The sequence below is a fragment of the Ictidomys tridecemlineatus genome, chromosome 2 (genome assembly GCF_052094955.1).
Source record: "Ictidomys tridecemlineatus isolate mIctTri1 chromosome 2, mIctTri1.hap1, whole genome shotgun sequence".
Taxonomy (NCBI): Eukaryota; Metazoa; Chordata; class Mammalia; order Rodentia; family Sciuridae; genus Ictidomys; species Ictidomys tridecemlineatus.
The window spans coordinates 87219367-87235975 of record NC_135478.1 but is presented as its reverse complement, the minus strand read 5'-3'; the positions used below and the strand labels follow the sequence as shown (position 1 = coordinate 87235975).

Below are 16609 nucleotides of genomic sequence, written 5' to 3'. Positions count from 1 at the left end.
ATCAACCTCTCCCTGCCAGGCCTGTGGGCCTTCGGGGCACCGGGAGGGTGAGGAGGAGGTCAGTCACAAGGAGGTTGCAGCATTATTTTCCTTCTACTGGACGCGACAGGGCAGAGATTGGCCGGCGAGTGCAGACAAAACCAGATCTCGGGGATTTGGGGCCGCTCTTGATAGCGCTGCAAGCGGCCCCAGGCCCAGCCGAGAGCACTATGGGGGAGGGGGTGTTTTTTGCCTCCAGAGAATCCTGAAACCCTGAAGTGACCTCGGCGGTGGGTGTAAGGAGGGGGAAGGCCTGGCCTCTTGCACCCTTCAGGATCCTGCGCTGGAGACACGGAAGGGGGTGTTAAGAGCCACTTCTCTGGGCCGCACTTCTTTCTTTTCTCTCTCTCTTTTTTTCCTCTCTGCTTAACCGTGGGCAGAGACACAGATAGAACAGACCAAAAGGAGGAGAAAGGGGAGAGATGGTGAGCCAGACCAAGTTCGCAGAACGACTCTATTCTCTCTGGTGACTTCAGGGAATTCTCAGCGCTGGCGCCAAGCGCTCTTAACCATGTGCGTCAAAAATGCGCGGCTGTAAAAGCTTGTCTCCTCAAAAGTCCCTCCCCTATCTCGAGGCGGTTGGCCCACATGGCACTGCCTTTTTATCCTCCAGTAGCTGCCACTTCGGACCCGGCAGCTGGGGTGTTGGGGGGGGGGTGGACAAAGCAAAATGTAGCAGAGGATTCTGCAGGTCTACGCAGACATGCGTCCGAAGGCATGGGTTTCTTAATCCCTAGGCCCGGAAACCAGCCCGTTCTCCATTCCCTTTCCAACCAAGTAGGCTCTTATCTTAGCAAGAGTCAAAGAGCATCGTCAAGATTTCCATTCATCTAATCAGGGACGGCCTCATCACCCCCACCCCACCCCAAAAGCGAGAACTGTGAGTTTGGGAGAATCTTCTGACCAGGACAGGAGTCACCGTGCAGTAACCATTTCGGGGACAGGCCTGATCAGTAAGGTCTGACTGCCTCCCTCCCAGCTGCCCTCAATGAGGCCCCCACCCTACCTGAACTGGAACAAATCCCCTCGCCTCTGGGGTGGGGGCATTTCACGGTTTGTTTTACAAATTCGCCCCCGACTTCTGGTGAGATAAGTCCTGGGGTGGAGAAAGAACTGAGACACCAAGAGATAAGTGCGATGCCTGGAGACGATAGGAGGCTGGCGCACCTCCCCCAACCAGCTCGTCCACCCCTTACCAGCAGTTCCACAAGGAGCTGGTCCCCGAGGTGAAGGCAGCGTCTTGAAAGGGACAGGCCCAGACCCTAGTCCATCACTGCACTCACTTTGACCCGAGTTTTCCTTCTCTACACCTCCCCGCCCCTCCAACACACACATCCAGGCAGAATACCAGGAGCCCGCATCTAAATGGAAGCCGAGATCTGAAAGGGTTGGTAAATACATTTTTATAAAATTCAGAGACCATCTCCTAGAGTGAGCGCAGACAGGGCCGGGGGCTCAAGCTGTGTACATGTTTGAGTGTACGTGGTTTTCGGCGCGTATTAGAATACAGATGCACTGAGAGTACTTGGGTCCCCGCATACGGCTGCGGGGTGGGGCACTGTGGAAAGGGGCCCACGCACTCATGTGCTGAGATCCTGCCGCAACCGTGCGCTCGCGTTTCCGCGAGCCCAGATGTAGGGGAGACCCGGACCAAGATGCACGAGCTTGGGGACCCTTACTTAGCGGCGGCCAGGCGGAGCTCCGCTCCACGTGGGGCTGAAGAGCGCCGCAGCCTGGAGTCTAGGCGCGCACCTCTCGGCTGCCGCCGGCTTTAGTCGCGCCCAGAGGCCGAACGCCAACTCGCAGGAGGTTCAGCCGCCCGCTTCGCTCGCCGGGAGTCGGAGGAAGAGGGAGAGCCGGAGAGAGAACGAGCCGCGGCTGTTGGAGAGGCGAGGCGAGGCGAGCGCGCGAGAGGCGAGCGCCCCTGCCCGGCGCCCGGGCGCGCTCTCCGCCCGGCTCGGCAGGCTAGCCGGCTTGCTCCCTCCCTCTCTCCCTCCCCTTCCTCCCAGGCCCTGCCTCCTCCCTCGATCCCGGGCTAGATGACTGAGGCATTTCAGACGTGGGCTGAGCGAGAGCAAGCGAGCTCTGGGTCTGCGGCGATCTCTCGATAAGCCACCTAGAGGCGACTCTGTGCGCGCACTCCCCAGTGGCTCCCGCCCTCCCTCTGATCATGTTGACATATTCACAGGACAGGCAGTAGTACCGATGCGGCGCTGCGACGTTACAGTTTCCGACACCTTCTTTTTATAACTCGGCTCTATCCCCCAGCACTCGACCTGTGAAAACCACGCCTATGCAGCAACACAATTGGTCCGAAAGCGTCAAAGAGCCAATCAAGAGGCCTCCGGCTCCCCGCAGCCCACAGCGCAGCCCGACCTTCTAGAGCCGCCGAGCAGACGCCCGGGGAATTCTAGAGGCGGAGGAGGGTGGCGAGCAGCTCTCACTAGCTTTCCCTCGCTCCCTCCCTCACTCCCTCCCTCTCCTCGCCTACTCTGTCTCTGTCTCTCTCTCCTCTCTCTCCTCTCTCTCTATCTCCCTCCTTTCCATTTTTCCCCTCCGAATCCTCCCTGCCCTGCGCGCCTGGACACAGATTTAGGAAGCGATTTCGCTCACGTTTTAAAGGACAAGGAAGAGAAGCAGGAGAGACCGGCCAGATTCGGATTGAAACCGAGACACCCTCCGGAGCTCGGAGCAGAGGAAGGAGGAGGAGGGCGAACGGAAGCCAGTTTGCTGTTCAAGTTTTGATAGCGCTGGTAGAAGAGGCTTAAATCAGTGTGTGTGCGTGTGTGTGTGTGTCTCTGTGTGTGTGTGTGTGTGTGTGTGTGTGTGTGTGTGTGGTTTTCTTCTTCTTCTGTTTTTAAGAAGAGACTTTTTCCGCACTCTTGCTCCCTGCTAAAGCCGAGTCTAGCTGCAGCAAGAGAGAGGAAGCTAGGAAGCGGGGGACGAAGAGGAAAAGGGGGAGAGTCTTCTAGGAGAACCGTTCGCATTTGCAACAAAGGACCTGGGGGCTGGGGAGCGATTCCGGGGACGCAGGGCTGGAGTGTCTATTTCGAGCTCAGCGGCCGGGCTCCGGCGCTAGTGGAGACCCTGCTCGCTCGTCTGGCTTCGGAAATCGACTTCCAGGAGCGGCTTTTTAAAATCACAAGGCACAAGGACTGTCACCCAGCGACTATGTCTTCTGATTTGTCGCCTTGTCCTCTTTAAAAACGACATTCCCCTCCCCAAAAGACAATTTCCCCTCTTTGAAGTGATTTACTTGTGATTTCTTCCTCCTGTTTTTTTTCTTTTTGCGTTTTTAAAAAACTATGTGCTGCTGTTGAACCAAAAAAAAAAAAAAGGCAAAAACAAAACAAAAAAGCAAGGCAGCAGCTGCGGACTTGTCCCCGCCTGGAGTGGATGAGCCTCTCCATGAGAGATCCGGTCATTCCTGGGACAAGCATGGCCTACCATCCGTTCCTACCTCACCGGGCGCCGGACTTCGCCATGAGCGCGGTGCTGGGTCACCAGCCGCCCTTCTTCCCCGCGCTGACGCTGCCTCCCAACGGCGCCGCGGCGCTCTCGCTGCCCGGAGCCCTGGCCAAGCCGATCATGGATCAATTGGTGGGGGCGGCAGAAACCGGCATCCCTTTCTCGTCCCTGGGGCCCCAGGCGCATCTGAGGCCTCTGAAGACCATTGAGCCCGAAGAAGAGGTGGAGGATGATCCGAAGGTGCACCTGGAGGCTAAAGAACTTTGGGATCAGTTCCACAAGAGGGGCACCGAGATGGTCATTACCAAGTCGGGAAGGTAAGCCAGCGGTGGCCACCCTCTCCCCCCAAGCTCTCCGAGGTCTCCCCCCCTCCCTTTATCTCTCTCCTCTCCCAAAAGTCTCTTTGCCAGTTGTTACGGCTGGGACGAAAAATTAGTTCTCCTAAAAATGTGTGCAGAGATTTCCACAGCCCTGCTCCGGGTGACAGCAGTTTTCAGTGTACCTGGGCGTCTGCATAGGTGGAATACAGATCTCAGGTCTCTACAGAATAGACCAAATATTCCAGGGGAGTACAGACATCCCTTTAGGAAGCAAGAAAACCACCCCATTGCAGGAAATTTACTCTCCAAGTCTTTTTTTGTAGCCCCCTCTTTCATTACTGATGTGTTTTGATCAGTTTTATTTTGTTCTCAGGAGAAAAACTTAAAGCTCCTTTCTTTTGAATGGTAGGGGGAGGCTGACACTGTCCCCCTGGTCTTCTGCCCCTCCACCTAGCCGGGTCTGAAGGGGGCCTGAGCCTGCCAGGGTCAGAAAGAAATGGAAGGGCAAATGGGTTTGTTTGCCCATACCACTTCACATGTCTGTAACCCGAGGAAAAGTTCAGCAGGCAATTTTGGATAATTAAGATTATGTTTGTAGACCTAAGGAGTCCATGAGGACATGCACATTGCTTTTGTATATGTGAATTATTATAAGCCATATTTTATATAATGTTTAGTGGTCCTCGCCTGAACGAAACATGTTTGGAAAAGAGGACCCCAGGATTATCATTTACAATCATTCAGTTTTTTTTTTTTTAACTACAGTGTTGGACTCTATCAGGATAAAAATAAAGTCCCCCTCTTGAGGTCTGTAGCTTTCTGTCTCCTTCCAAGCTACATGAGGCCAAAGTTTGGCATACACTCTTCCTTAAACCCACAAGACATTTAGTCAGTGTTCCCAGCAGAGTGCTTCCTTTTAAGTCAGAAGTACAGAATGCCAACACTTGTGTGAAATTAAACAGCAATTTGGTGGCACAACATTGGAGTTTGGGGCTGGCAGCAGGCGTGGGGGAGTTCACCCTAATCTGCAAAATTTATTTGGAGAACTTAACTGAAGCCCGTCTGCACTTTCGCCAGCAGCGGGATTGCTCTTGCACCGAAGGGACCCAGGCAACTTGACCTTTATTTCCTTGATAAGTTTAGCATTTTCTCATCAATGGGTGGTGGAAAATTCTAGCCATGAGTAGCACTTCACTGGAATCCTACCCTGAGCTGTTTAGAACTAAATGCACAAAGGAAAAAAAAAAAAGATAGGGGCAAGAATTTCTCTGTACAGAGGGCAATCTGTACAGGCACATAGGAAAAAAAAAAAGAGATTGTTAGTCTCTGTAGAGAAATGCAGTGCCATCCTTCATTTGTTTTGAATCTTGAGATATTTAAATATAGAAAATCGGGCATGTTTCATACTTCCATGTGGAAGAGAATAATTTTGTACCATGTTGCTCTAGTCTGAAAAATATAAGCTCCTCTGTCACAATAAAACATTTTAAAAGAATAAACAGGAAGCCAACCTCAAGATTCTGAGCAATTTATCTTTTTTCTTTTTCTTTCTTTTTTTTTCTTTCTCTTTCATTCTTTTCCTATTGTAGGCGAATGTTTCCTCCATTTAAAGTGAGATGTTCTGGGCTAGATAAAAAGGCCAAATATATTTTACTGATGGACATTATAGCTGCTGATGACTGTCGATATAAATTTCACAATTCTCGGTGGATGGTGGCGGGTAAGGCCGACCCTGAGATGCCAAAGAGAATGTACATTCACCCCGACAGCCCGGCTACCGGGGAACAGTGGATGTCTAAAGTTGTCACTTTCCACAAACTGAAACTCACCAACAACATTTCGGACAAACACGGATTTGTAAGTTCCTTTGCTGCTTCCTGCAGATGTGCTTTCTACCCCTCTCTCAGAGGTAGTTCTTTCGAGTTCCTTCTCAACTCCTGCGTTTCGGGTCAGAGTTCTCCCTTGATCGCTGTAGGTAAAGCCTGGCCAATTTGTGCGGTTTTCCGCAGAGCTGGGGGAGGATCGGGGTGCTTCTCTCCGGATAATGAAGGCCTTGGTCTTCTAAAGAAAATGGGAGCGAGAAAGCACCCTCGTTCATATTCTGTAAGCCAGCCCAGGTCCTTGGTAGATTCTCGCCCTCCTGACAGGGAAGCTTCAACCCCACAATTGAGAGTGGAAATCCATTGCATTCAGGATTTGTTCTGTTTGCAAACATGCAACTTCTTCTCTTTGGAATCCAGCCGTCCTCTTTCTTGGGAGAGTTTAAGTCTCCCGGGTTTGATTGTGTTGGTTCAAGGGTGTGAATATGGTTGCGATAATGTGGTTTTCTTTCTCTAAAAGAATTGAGCCAAGGTGACAGTCAGGTTTACAAGAAATGAGGGTGAGGTCTTTCTCGGTGTGAAAATAGTGCCTAGATGTGGATGTGGATTCAGTGAGAACCGTGCTTAGAAACTTTCAGAAGACTGGGATTGCTTGTAAAAGTCAGGCCAGGCACCTTTTGCCCCTTCCTCCACCCCTCCCCAACATTTCAATAAAATAAACAAAGTGATAAGCGAGGAATAAGGAGAAAGATTAGGCCCAGGAAGACGTGAAGGGCGCGGAAATATCTTCCGAGGGCAGGAATTGCATTTAAAGCCCTTGATTTGATTAGGGCATAAATATTCCTCTCTGAGTTCAGCCTTTCAGGGCTTTAAGTGGACCGGGCTCGTCAATTAGTGGGCGCTTAAAGTACTGAATCATTTTCTAAATTAAAATGCATGTTTTTCTCTATCTTTTAAGACTTTGGCCTTCCCAAGTGATCACGCAACGTGGCAGGGGAATTATAGTTTTGGGACGCAGGTAGGCTAGGGTTCAAGGCATAAATGAACCTTAGATGGCGAGGGTGGGGGGGGTCCCTATTGGAAATTGAGGAGCAATTTGGATTCTCCAGAAGATTACATCTGTGGAGTGAACTGTACCCAAGAGGTACTCCCATCCAAGTGTGGGACCCTGCCCCTGGGGGAAGATGTCTTAAGATCCCATTTGTCCTGCTAATCCTTAAAAAAAAAAATTGTGTCTCTCCTCTTCCCTGCCACTGCAGACTATATTGAACTCCATGCACAAATACCAGCCCCGGTTCCACATTGTAAGAGCCAATGACATCTTGAAACTCCCTTATAGTACATTTCGGACGTACTTGTTCCCCGAAACTGAATTCATCGCTGTGACCGCATACCAGAATGATAAGGTAACTGAAAGGGCTTTTCTTATTTTAATGGTGATATTTCCCCTCCCCTTTAAAAAACTGCTTTGGTTCAGGGTGGGAACATTTAAAGGGAATTGGGATGTGAGCCTCGGATTTTCTTCTGTGATTTGACCTTCGGCTGGAGCCGTTGTGGGAAGAGGCTCTAGCACCTTCCTTCCAGGAGGAAGAAACAAAACCTGCCTCCACCAACTAGGGACCCAAAGCTGAGCAAGAAAAGCCTCCTTGATTTTTGCCAGCAAGAAGCTCCTGTACCCACGGTCCCTGATACACTCTAAACCCTGAGCCCTGGGGCTGTTTTGTGTTGGTTTCAATGTTCGTCCTCTTCCCCTTTTAGGAAGAAGGATCCAGAAATAAGGTTGGGGGGGGGGAGAGGAAGCTAAAAATTTCAGGCAAAAAGTCTTTTGGGATTCAGGGAGGAGAATTCTAGTGGAGACCAGCTTTTCTCCTCTAGCCAGAAATCCCGAGAAGCTGGTCTGGTTTTTATTACCTTTTATGCTGCTGTGTTTTTTTATGGTGTGTGTGTGCGCAAGCATGCGTGTGTGTGTGTGCGCGCGCGAGTGTGTGTGGAAGAACCTATCCTGATCACAGGGTCCTGTGAATGGAGTTGTCTGTGGCTTTCTACTTGAGGTAGCCAAAGTCACCACTTTGTTTGAAAGTTTTTTTTCTCCCTTGGACCTGATGTTGGGTGTTGGAAGGGCCCTCAACAGTACACCTGAAATGCACTGTTCTGATGGCCTGAAGGTCAAGGGCACAGAGGTCCAGAGAGAAAGCAGTGCTTGACCAATGCCAACCGTGGCTACTTGAAGGCAGGAATGGGGGTGAGAGCAAGGGCTGGGGACTCCTGCTCTTCAGCGGCTGAGCCCTCTGCTCACCTGTCAGCATCCATCCTGCATTTAGAACTCACTCTGACTGTCATGGGTCCCTGTGGGATGATCAAGGTGTTCCAGGTAGATTTCCGTAGGCTGGAGACTAAGAGGACATCATCACCTTCTCCCCCTGTCAAATGCAAAACCTGAAGTCAGGCATCGGCAGGGACATCAAGACCCAGAAGCCAACCCAGGGCTCTTTTCCCACCTCTGGTAACTTGGTATATGTGACACCCCCCCACCCCCCAAAGGGAAGGGATTTGAAAGATGACAAACTATGGCATTTTCCTCAGCGTGCAAAGGGCAGGTCCCCTCTAGACCCAGAATCCTATGAAACAAAAGTTGTTCATGTAATAATAAAATAGAGCATTTTTGATCAGACAAAGAGGCCACTGGGTCTCCTCCACCTCATTGTGGTGGCAAAGAATATAAAGGAAAACAAATGTTTCCAGAGATCTTTCAGTCTTTTTAGAATCTGTGATTGTCAGTAGTGTCATTCCTCAAATCACCCCCCACCCTAGGAGGAAAAAAAAAATCAAACTTTAGCCCAAGGGTAGTGAAATCCCATAAATCATTTTATTAGATTCATGGAAAAGGTTGGCGTGCGTGTGTGTGTGTGTGTGTGTGTGTGTGTGTGTGTGTGTGTGTGAGAGAGAGAGAGAGAGAGAGAGAGAGAGAGAGAGATTGTGTATAAAGGCAGAGAGGAGTGTGCCTTAACATATATTATGATTAATCGCATTGTTTAGAAATTCAAAATGAAGACACAATTTTAAGATCAACAGGTTGTCCCTCTTGACAACTTCAAGAAACTTCTGCATTTCTAACCCCAAGCTGTCAACTGCCTCCTATAGAACAGGCTCCTCTTTAACCTGGCACATCCATGTGACCTCTTTTGGCACCCAGACTTCTAGGAGGCTGTTGACCTGGGGGAAACATCTCAGAACATTCTAGAAAGTGAAGCTCATGCCTCTGTCTTGCTTGTGTCTCCTCCTCTAGATAACTCAGTTAAAAATAGACAACAACCCATTTGCGAAAGGTTTTCGGGACACTGGAAATGGCAGAAGAGAAAAAAGGTGGGTTGAGACAATTATTCATTTCTCGGATAATTTAGGGGAAAAAATTACTTTTCTAGAACTAAACTTTCAAATGTTAGAAGTGGGATTCAGGAATTTATTCTAAGAAGAGTGGGTAGAAGCTAATTGACTTCCCCCCTCACTACACTTTGTGAATGTACATTGCAACTTTTCTACATATGACTTGTAGCCTTTAAAGAAACAGATGATTCTATACCATAGTTGTCTCTGGAAAAAAAGCATTGAGCATGACAGATTACATAGGGATGCCTATTAATTGTAATTAATTTAAATTCGTCTTGGGCAGATCCCAGACAAGGACCAGGCCATTCACAAAATGCTTTGGAATTTTTTTGCAATCTTGCCTTCCAAATACCATCAGACAGAGCTAGGCCCCTTGAGAAATCTAGTTCCCCCCACCCTTTAATAGGGACATGTATCATTTTGCATTAAGCAGACAGAGAATATATGAGAACAGCTCTCCCTCCCCCAACCCGTTTTCAAAGATTTTTTTCTAAAATCCAGAAAAATGCCTCAAATTTCCATCCTGCCCCTGGAGAGTGAGCATTGAATTTTTATTTATTTATTTATTTTTTTGCTAACATCTAAATGAATTTTAACTCCAATTAATGTGTTGGTGAACCAATTACTGTAGAGTGCACCATGAAATAACCACTTCCTCCCGACCTTAGCAACCATCCAGGAGTTGGGTAGGCTGGGGACAGACAGCATTGTGTTCTCAGGGTTGGACACCCGCTTGTCTCCCTCTGGCATTCGGCTGTCCCTGGCCACCTCCTGCCCTCTGTCCTCCTGGTTTTAAACAAGGTTTCCTCGTTCAAGCAAATGTCCTTTCCCAGTGAAACCCTGATCTCGAATATCTGCACCTGAAGCCCCCCCCCACCCTATGCCACACTCTGTATCTCACTTAAAGGGTCAGAGTGGGCTGGGGCTGCGTGGCTGCCCTGGGGCCATCAGATTTTAGAGAAGGAAATCTGTTGTGTGTGTGGGGGGGTGTGGCAGACAGTGAGGTGTGCATATGCCACTTTGGCAGGAGTGAGGGAAACAGGGGAAGTGTGTGTTGTGCTCTGTAACGCTGGGTGTGGGCTTCTGCCACAGAAAGCAGCTCACCCTGCAGTCCATGCGGGTGTTTGATGAAAGACACAAGAAGGAGACAGGAACTTCGGATGAGTCCTCTAGCGAACAGGCGGCCTTCACCTGTTTCACTCAGGCTTCCTCACCAGCAGTGTCCACTGTAGGGACATCGAACCTCAAAGGTAAGCCTGGCCACCTCTGCAGGACCTGGACTCCTGGTCATTGGGCCTGGAGGTGTTGGGGGTGGGGACGCCTGGAGGCCTAGACCTGGAGACTCACCTAGTGCAAGCTGCAGACCCTTCCAGACATCTGGAAACAGGAGCCAAAGTTCAAAAAGGGGGTATCAGGTGAGTCCCCTCTCCCTGAGGTCATAGAGGGAAAGCTCAGAGCCTCTTCTCCTACAGCCTTATTTGGCTCAGGTGGGGTGGTGTGTTTGTATATTACTTCTTGGCAGGGGCCCCGTTGAAAGGGTGCCTGAAGCACTTTCTCCCTCTCGGTCTACCCTCCCAATCCCCGACCCCCAAACCTCCCACCATGACAGTCTTCAACTACTGACATACCCTTGGCCTGAATTCTACCTTAAAATGTGTTGGGTTGGCAGGAGGGAAGGCATTCTCTGCCCCTGGAACTCAGGAGGTGGCTAAGAGACACTCAGCTGGAGAACAACAGTTCACCTGGGGTGGGGGGGTGGAGCCCTGGAGACTTGCAGCCGCTGAGGTTGGGGGTGGATGAGATGGTTCCAATCCCCAATTGGTTTCCTGTGTTTAAAGAGCAAGCACTATTTATTTGAAAAGACACACAGAGCCTCTCAACTGGAGGAAACCTGTTTCTAAGTGAAATCCTTAATGTCTTCAATCCATTTAAGCTTTAAACATAAAATAGGATCCCCCTCCTTTTTTTTTTTTTTTTTGTAGGACACCCACAGAGGGTGTGGAGAAAGAAAAAGGAAGGAGTCTCTGATTGTCCTGGGGCAGTGGGGTGGGGGGGGCTGCCGATCACCCATTTAGTGGCAGGCACCAGGGCAAACCGTGAAGGCTCCATTAAGTGTGTGCTGGGGGAGGGGTGTTTGCTTCTGCCATTACCAATTCAGATGTCAGGATTCTTTCCAAACAAATCCTTCCAAAGTAATCCACAAATTTGTGGAAGGTGCTGCTCTGCATCTCACTCCCCCAACAAAGACTGGTGATAATTGGAATGTGCTTCAGCAGTGGCTTTTAAAGTAACTTAGTTTTTATTTTAAAAAAGTTAATTTGCAATCGAATGGAGAAAGCTAGTTTAGGTTCTGGTGGGGGGAGAGGGGAGGGGGGGAGGACAATTTATTAGAATAAGAAGAGCTACTGGTTTGGGGAATATCTCCAGGAAGTGGTTTAAACTCCTTCCAAACACTTTAAATTCCTTGTTAGCTTATTGAATGTAAAAGCTAAGGTGTTAGGTATCCTCCCTCCCCGTTTTGCAGATGAGAAGACTGAGGTGCCAGAGGCTAAGGGGTCTGCCCGGCTTCCACAGCCAATTGGGATTCAGATTGGGAACTGGACTCCCGCTGGTGCACTTCGAAGCTAACGCCCTTCCGCTTCGCTTTTTGTCTCCCCCTCTTTCTTTCTGGGCTAGATCTGTGTCCCAGCGAGGCTGAGAGCGACGCGGAGGCCGAGAGCAAAGAAGAGCACGGCCCCGAGGCCTGCGACTCGGCCAAGATCACCACCACCACGTCGGAGGAGCCGTGTCGCGACAAGGGCAGCCCGGCCATCAAGGCTCACCTCTTTGCGGCGGAGCCCGGCGGCCGTCCCCGGGACAGCGGGCGGCTGGACAAGGCGTCGCCGGACTCGCGCCACAGTCCGGCCACCATTTCCTCCAGCACCCGCGGTCTGGGCGCTGACGAGCGCCGGAGCCCGGGCCGAGAGGGCGCGGCCACGGCCAAGGTCGAAGAGGCGCGCGCGCTGCCAGGCAAGGAGGCGTTCGCGCCGCTCACCGTGCAGACGGACGCGGCCGCGCACCTGGCCCAGGGCCCCCTGCCCGGCCTGGGCTTCGCGCCGGGCCTGGCCAGCCAGCAGTTCTTCAACGGGCACCCACTGTTCCTGCATCCCGGCCAGTTCGCCATGGGGGGCGCCTTCTCCAGCATGGCCGCGGGCATGGGGCCCCTGCTGGCCACCGTGTCCGGGGCCTCTACTGGCGTCTCGGGCCTGGAATCCTCGGCCATGGCCTCTGCCGCCGCTGCGCAGGGACTCTCTGGGGCATCTGCGGCCACCCTGCCCTTCCACCTCCAGCAGCACGTCCTGGCCTCTCAGGTAGGCGTCCCCTGTTCCTGCCTCAGCAGCTGCGGTTTTCCCACTTTTTGATTCCAGACCCTTGCAGCAGCCCCCTTGCCTTAGAATAATAATGTATAATAACAGTCATTACAAACTATTATTTTTAATCGACCCATTACTAGGTGCAAGACTTAACTCACTGAGTCATCATGACTTCAACCCCCCCCTCCAAAAAAGGCTTCCCCAGGGCTGTTTCCTGCAGAGTAGATAGTGCTAGAGATAACAGCGGGACCTAGTGCTCACTGAGCAGCAGGCTGTCTCCTAGGCCCTTCATCTCTTCTGACTCATTTGATCTAAACCTTCAGTGGGACTTTTGACACCTCCACTTCTCAGTTGGAGAGCAAGAGGCCTGCAGATGTTGAGTAACTTGTCTGAGGTCACACAGCTAGTACTTGGTGGAGTTGAGACTCTGTCCCAGGCTATCTGACTCTAGGGCCTTTTTCAGGGTTTTTGGATTTTAGCTTTGGAGCTAAAATCTCTAGTGTCAGAGAGCCAACCGTTCCCCAGGACTCTAGGGACCAGAGGGTGACTGAGGCCTGGGGGGTGGGGAGTGACTTCTGGGTTGAGGATTCATTCAGTCTCTGCTCCCTACCCCCGCCCCAAGTAGGCCAGCCTGTCCCCCATAGGGTTAACAGTTTGAGCACACTTGGGAAATGTCGGAGGAGAGGGACGGGCAGGGGCTGTGGCAGGCCTCTGTATGGTCAGACAGCTGTGCTGGGGAGCAGGCTCAGGCCGATCAGAATGCTCTGAACCTGCTGAAAAGGTTCTCTGGGATTTTCTGCAAGCCCTTGTTTGGTCTGAGCACTTTGTGTCCCTTGCCAAAGCCACAAGGCAGGACTGGCCTCCCCTCTTGGGGAGGAGGGGGCCCAGAAAAAGGGCTGGCTTGTGGCCTCTCTCAGTTCCTCCCCTGTCCCCTGAAGGATTCTCCTGGAGACTGGGTCACAGGCGGCAGTAATAGGTGCATGTGCACCAGCCTGGGCATTCGAACACTCTAGGCATGGGGCAGACCCAGGCTCCCTACATTTTAAAGTCTCTTTCTGCCACTTATTAGCTGAATAAATCCCTGGGCCCCTGAAGCTTGCCTCAGTTTCCCACCTGTGACACTCAACAATTAGGCCAGGTGATTTCTTTGTCTTGGATAGCCAAATGCCACCCCACTCAGTTTGCTTTGCTTCACATATTCCATACTTATTTGGGGGTCTCATCTGGGAAATTTGCAATTGGAATTGAAAATTGGAGAGGATAAGAATGCCTCCCCACCCCCAAAAAAAGTCTCATAACATGTCCCCTGGTTTTCCTTCATCCATCTCTGTGGGTTCAACTGAATCCATAGCCCACTTAACAGGTGCAGCAAGTTTTGTGTGTGTGTGTGTGGGGGGGCACTAGGTGCTATGGGCCAGGTAGTATGTGTGACAGTTGTGGCCATTACCTTATTTCCAAACACCAGTCCTCAATCAGTATATGATGCTTTGCTGTTCCCTGATTGTTCATATCAGGAGGCTGAGACACAGTGGTTCCGTTCCTCTGCCTAGGGGGACATAGCTAAGACTGGAATCTAGACATGTCATATCATTCCAGTGCCCCCAAAGGAAAGGCTTTGCCCGGTTGGTGGGGAGGATTTGGAGGAGACTGGCTCCTCCCCGCCCCACAGTCCCTGATCTCAGTGTGGTTTCTCTTCCTTCCCCAGGGCCTGGCCATGTCGCCTTTCGGAAGCCTCTTCCCTTACCCCTACACGTACATGGCCGCAGCAGCTGCCGCCTCCTCGGCTGCGGCCTCCAGCTCCGTGCACCGCCACCCGTTCCTCAGCCTGAACAGCATGCGCCCGCGGCTGCGCTACAGCCCCTACTCCATTCCGGTGCCGGTCCCCGACAGCAGCAGCCTGCTGGCCACCGCGCTGCCTTCCATGGCGCCGGCCGCGGGGCCCCTGGACGGCAAGGCCGCTGCCCTGGCCTCCAGCCCCGCCTCGGTGGCCGTGGACTCAGGCTCGGAACTGAACAGCCGTTCCTCCACGCTCTCTTCCAGCTCTGTGTCCTTGTCGCCCAAACTCTGCTCCGAGAAGGAGGCGGCCACCAGCGAACTTCAGAGTATCCAGCGATTGGTTAGTGGCTTGGAAGCCAAGCCTGACAGGTCCCGCAGCGCGTCCCCCTAGACCCCCTCCAGAAAAGTCTCTTCATTCCAGTTCAGTCAAATCTGCAGCGCACTTTGTTGGATGTAAACTAAACCACAGGCCGTGGGGTTACCCCCTTCCTTTTGCAGTGGTGTCTGGGAAGGGGCACCGGACTCCCTTGAGAGCATGTCCGAGAGACAGACCCTGTCGTCTTGGCATGGTTTATAGATCTCGGATCTGGCTCAGATTCGGGGGGCTCAGAAACCACTGTTGCATCGAGCCACCCGGTGGAAGCATCGCATCTGTGTCCTGAGACTGCTATCCAGGCTGGTCTGGAAGCTGTGGCCCCAGGAAGAGGTAGCTGAGCCCTCCAGGGGGGAGAGGTGTTGAAAGGCATTTCCCTCAATGTGGATTTATATGATCTATTTTTTTTCCTTTCACCCTGTCAAGTGGAAACAAATAAAATTTTTAAAAATCGGGGGTAAATGCATACATTAAACATGATTGTTTGTGAAGAGTGAAAAACTTCATAGTGACTTGCATATTGGTTCTCAATAAATTACTGAGCAGCCTTGTTTGGGGAGGGAGGTCCCTGCCATTCTTGTTTAGTCTATATTAAGGAAATCTGTGTCTTTTTAATATTCTTGTGATGTTTTAAGAGCCGCTATAGGTCTCTTCTTGCATGTTCCACAGTAGTATATTTGTGGTTTTTATTTTGAACGCTTGCTTTTAGAGAAAACACAACCCCATCCCCTCTCAACCTGTGCTCTCAAGTCTGCAACCCCAAGGAAGTGGGGGGTGGGGGGGACACAGAGAAGGGTGGGAGAAATAAAAACTGAATTTATTTTATCTGAGCTCTGTAGCTGGATTGACATCCCTCTTCGTCAGTTTGTTCTTTCCTGTATATGCAATAACAAGGTTTTAAAAAAAAATAAAGAAGAAGCGAGACTATTAGACAAAGTATTTATGTAATTATTTGATAACTCATGTAAATAGGTGGAATATGAAAATGCTTGGAAAATTAAACTTTAATTTATTGACATTGTACATAGCTCTGTGTAAATATGATTGCAATTGTCAGGTTTTTGTTCTTGTTTTTCTTTTAGTCGATTTTATTTCTAGGTCACAGAATTGCTGTTCACACTAGAAAACAGACTTTCTGCACCGACATCTACACACTTTCAAAAGAGTTGTCTGCAAAATTTATTTTTCTTTTTTAATGTCAAGAGTTGGGGTTGTGTGTGTGGGGGAATGCTGTTTCCTATTTTAGACAAAATTGGGGAGGAGTTAGCACTTTCCAGCTCCACTTGAAATTCCTGAAAATATAACACCCTGAGAGTGGTCCTGGGATTGGTGTGGGCTGGGGGGAGTGCAGAGACTGTGGTTTGACTTCCCAACTTTCCTTTCATATTTGTATCTGCTAGTCTCTGATTTCCTCCAAATGAAGTGGAATTTAACTACTGTTGTCAATCTTGATGGCGTTTTGAATTGGTGCCTATAGAGAGAGTCTCAGTTCAAAAGTCAGGTGCTGAGGGATGGTTTAAAGACAAAAATCCATGAAGGTATATTTTGTGTTATAGTTGGCGAGTTCTTTGGTTTTCTGTATTTTTTTCCTCTTTAAAACATCACTGAAATTTCAATAAATTTTTATTGAAATGTTTTTGGGCCTTGTGTTAAATGCTTTCTCACAACTTTCCCTGAAGGTAGAGAACCGGAGAGGATTCTGTCTCTTCTTTGGCCTCCCCCCACCTTTCCCTTGCCTTTAAATAATTTTAAGACCGCCCCCAGCCAACCAAAATGAGATGTCACTCATGTTACAAAGCTAAGAACAAAAGTCCCCTACTACAGCGTACTACAGTCGAGGGAGCCGCTTCAATCTGAAAATACTTTTCTTTTAAATTAGGGAGCAAAACGGCAGAGAAAAAGGAGCCTGATTTGAATTCGAAAGAATAGTAATTTCAGATACTTAAGTTTTAATAGAAAAAGACCCGTCCTGTCCTGAAGTCAGCTTTTCCCACAGGAATTCGACCAAAAATAAGTCTGAGCTCAAGGAACGTTTTTTTTTTTTTTTTTTCCTTCCCTTCGGTTTAAGTTCGC

General features: G+C 50.2%; 1 protein-coding gene and 1 long non-coding RNA gene across 31 annotated transcripts in view; one reads left to right on the top strand and one right to left on the bottom strand.

The window, feature by feature from the left end:
- LOC120891715 (uncharacterized) overlaps window positions 1–2790 on the bottom strand; it is a 95389-nt gene extending 92599 nt beyond the window's left edge. For 24 of the 29 annotated variants that reach the window (XR_013434723.1, XR_013434721.1, XR_013434724.1 and 21 more), the window contains exon 1: window positions 1719–2121. This is a non-coding gene — a long non-coding RNA (uncharacterized LOC120891715). The other 5 variants (XR_013434726.1, XR_013434728.1, XR_013434732.1 and 2 more) reach the window with 5 other exon arrangements.
- Window positions 2791–3435: 645 nt separating this feature from the next.
- On the top strand, window positions 3436–15559 carry Tbx3 (T-box transcription factor 3). 2 transcript variants are annotated; one of them, XM_005329639.5, is made up of 8 exons: window positions 3436–3824; window positions 5417–5684; window positions 6606–6665; window positions 6907–7053; window positions 8934–9010; window positions 10127–10284; window positions 11711–12384; window positions 14093–15559. In XM_005329639.5, the coding sequence occupies exons 1-8, from the start codon at window positions 3436–3438 to the stop codon at window positions 14552–14554; spliced, it is 2235 nt and encodes a 744-aa protein (XP_005329696.2). In that variant the 3' UTR covers window positions 14555–15559. The 2 variants fall into 2 exon arrangements, with proteins under 2 accessions (XP_005329696.2, XP_005329697.2); XM_005329640.5 differs by lacking the exon at window positions 6606–6665.
- Window positions 15560–16609: the final 1050 nt, after the last annotated feature.

What these genes read in the sequence shown, in the direction of transcription:
- Tbx3 (XM_005329639.5), top strand. Translation starts at nt 3,436, where the DNA reads ATGAGCCTCTCCATGAGAGATCCGGTCATTCCTGGGACAAGCATGGCC. An exon ending in CCGCATACCAGAATGATAAG is followed by an intron (nt 7,054 to 8,933) that starts GTAACTGAAAGG and finishes CTCCTCCTCTAG; the next exon opens with ATAACTCAGTTAAAAATAGA. An exon ending in AGGGACATCGAACCTCAAAG is followed by an intron (nt 10,285 to 11,710) that starts GTAAGCCTGGCC and finishes TTTCTGGGCTAG; the next exon opens with ATCTGTGTCCCAGCGAGGCT.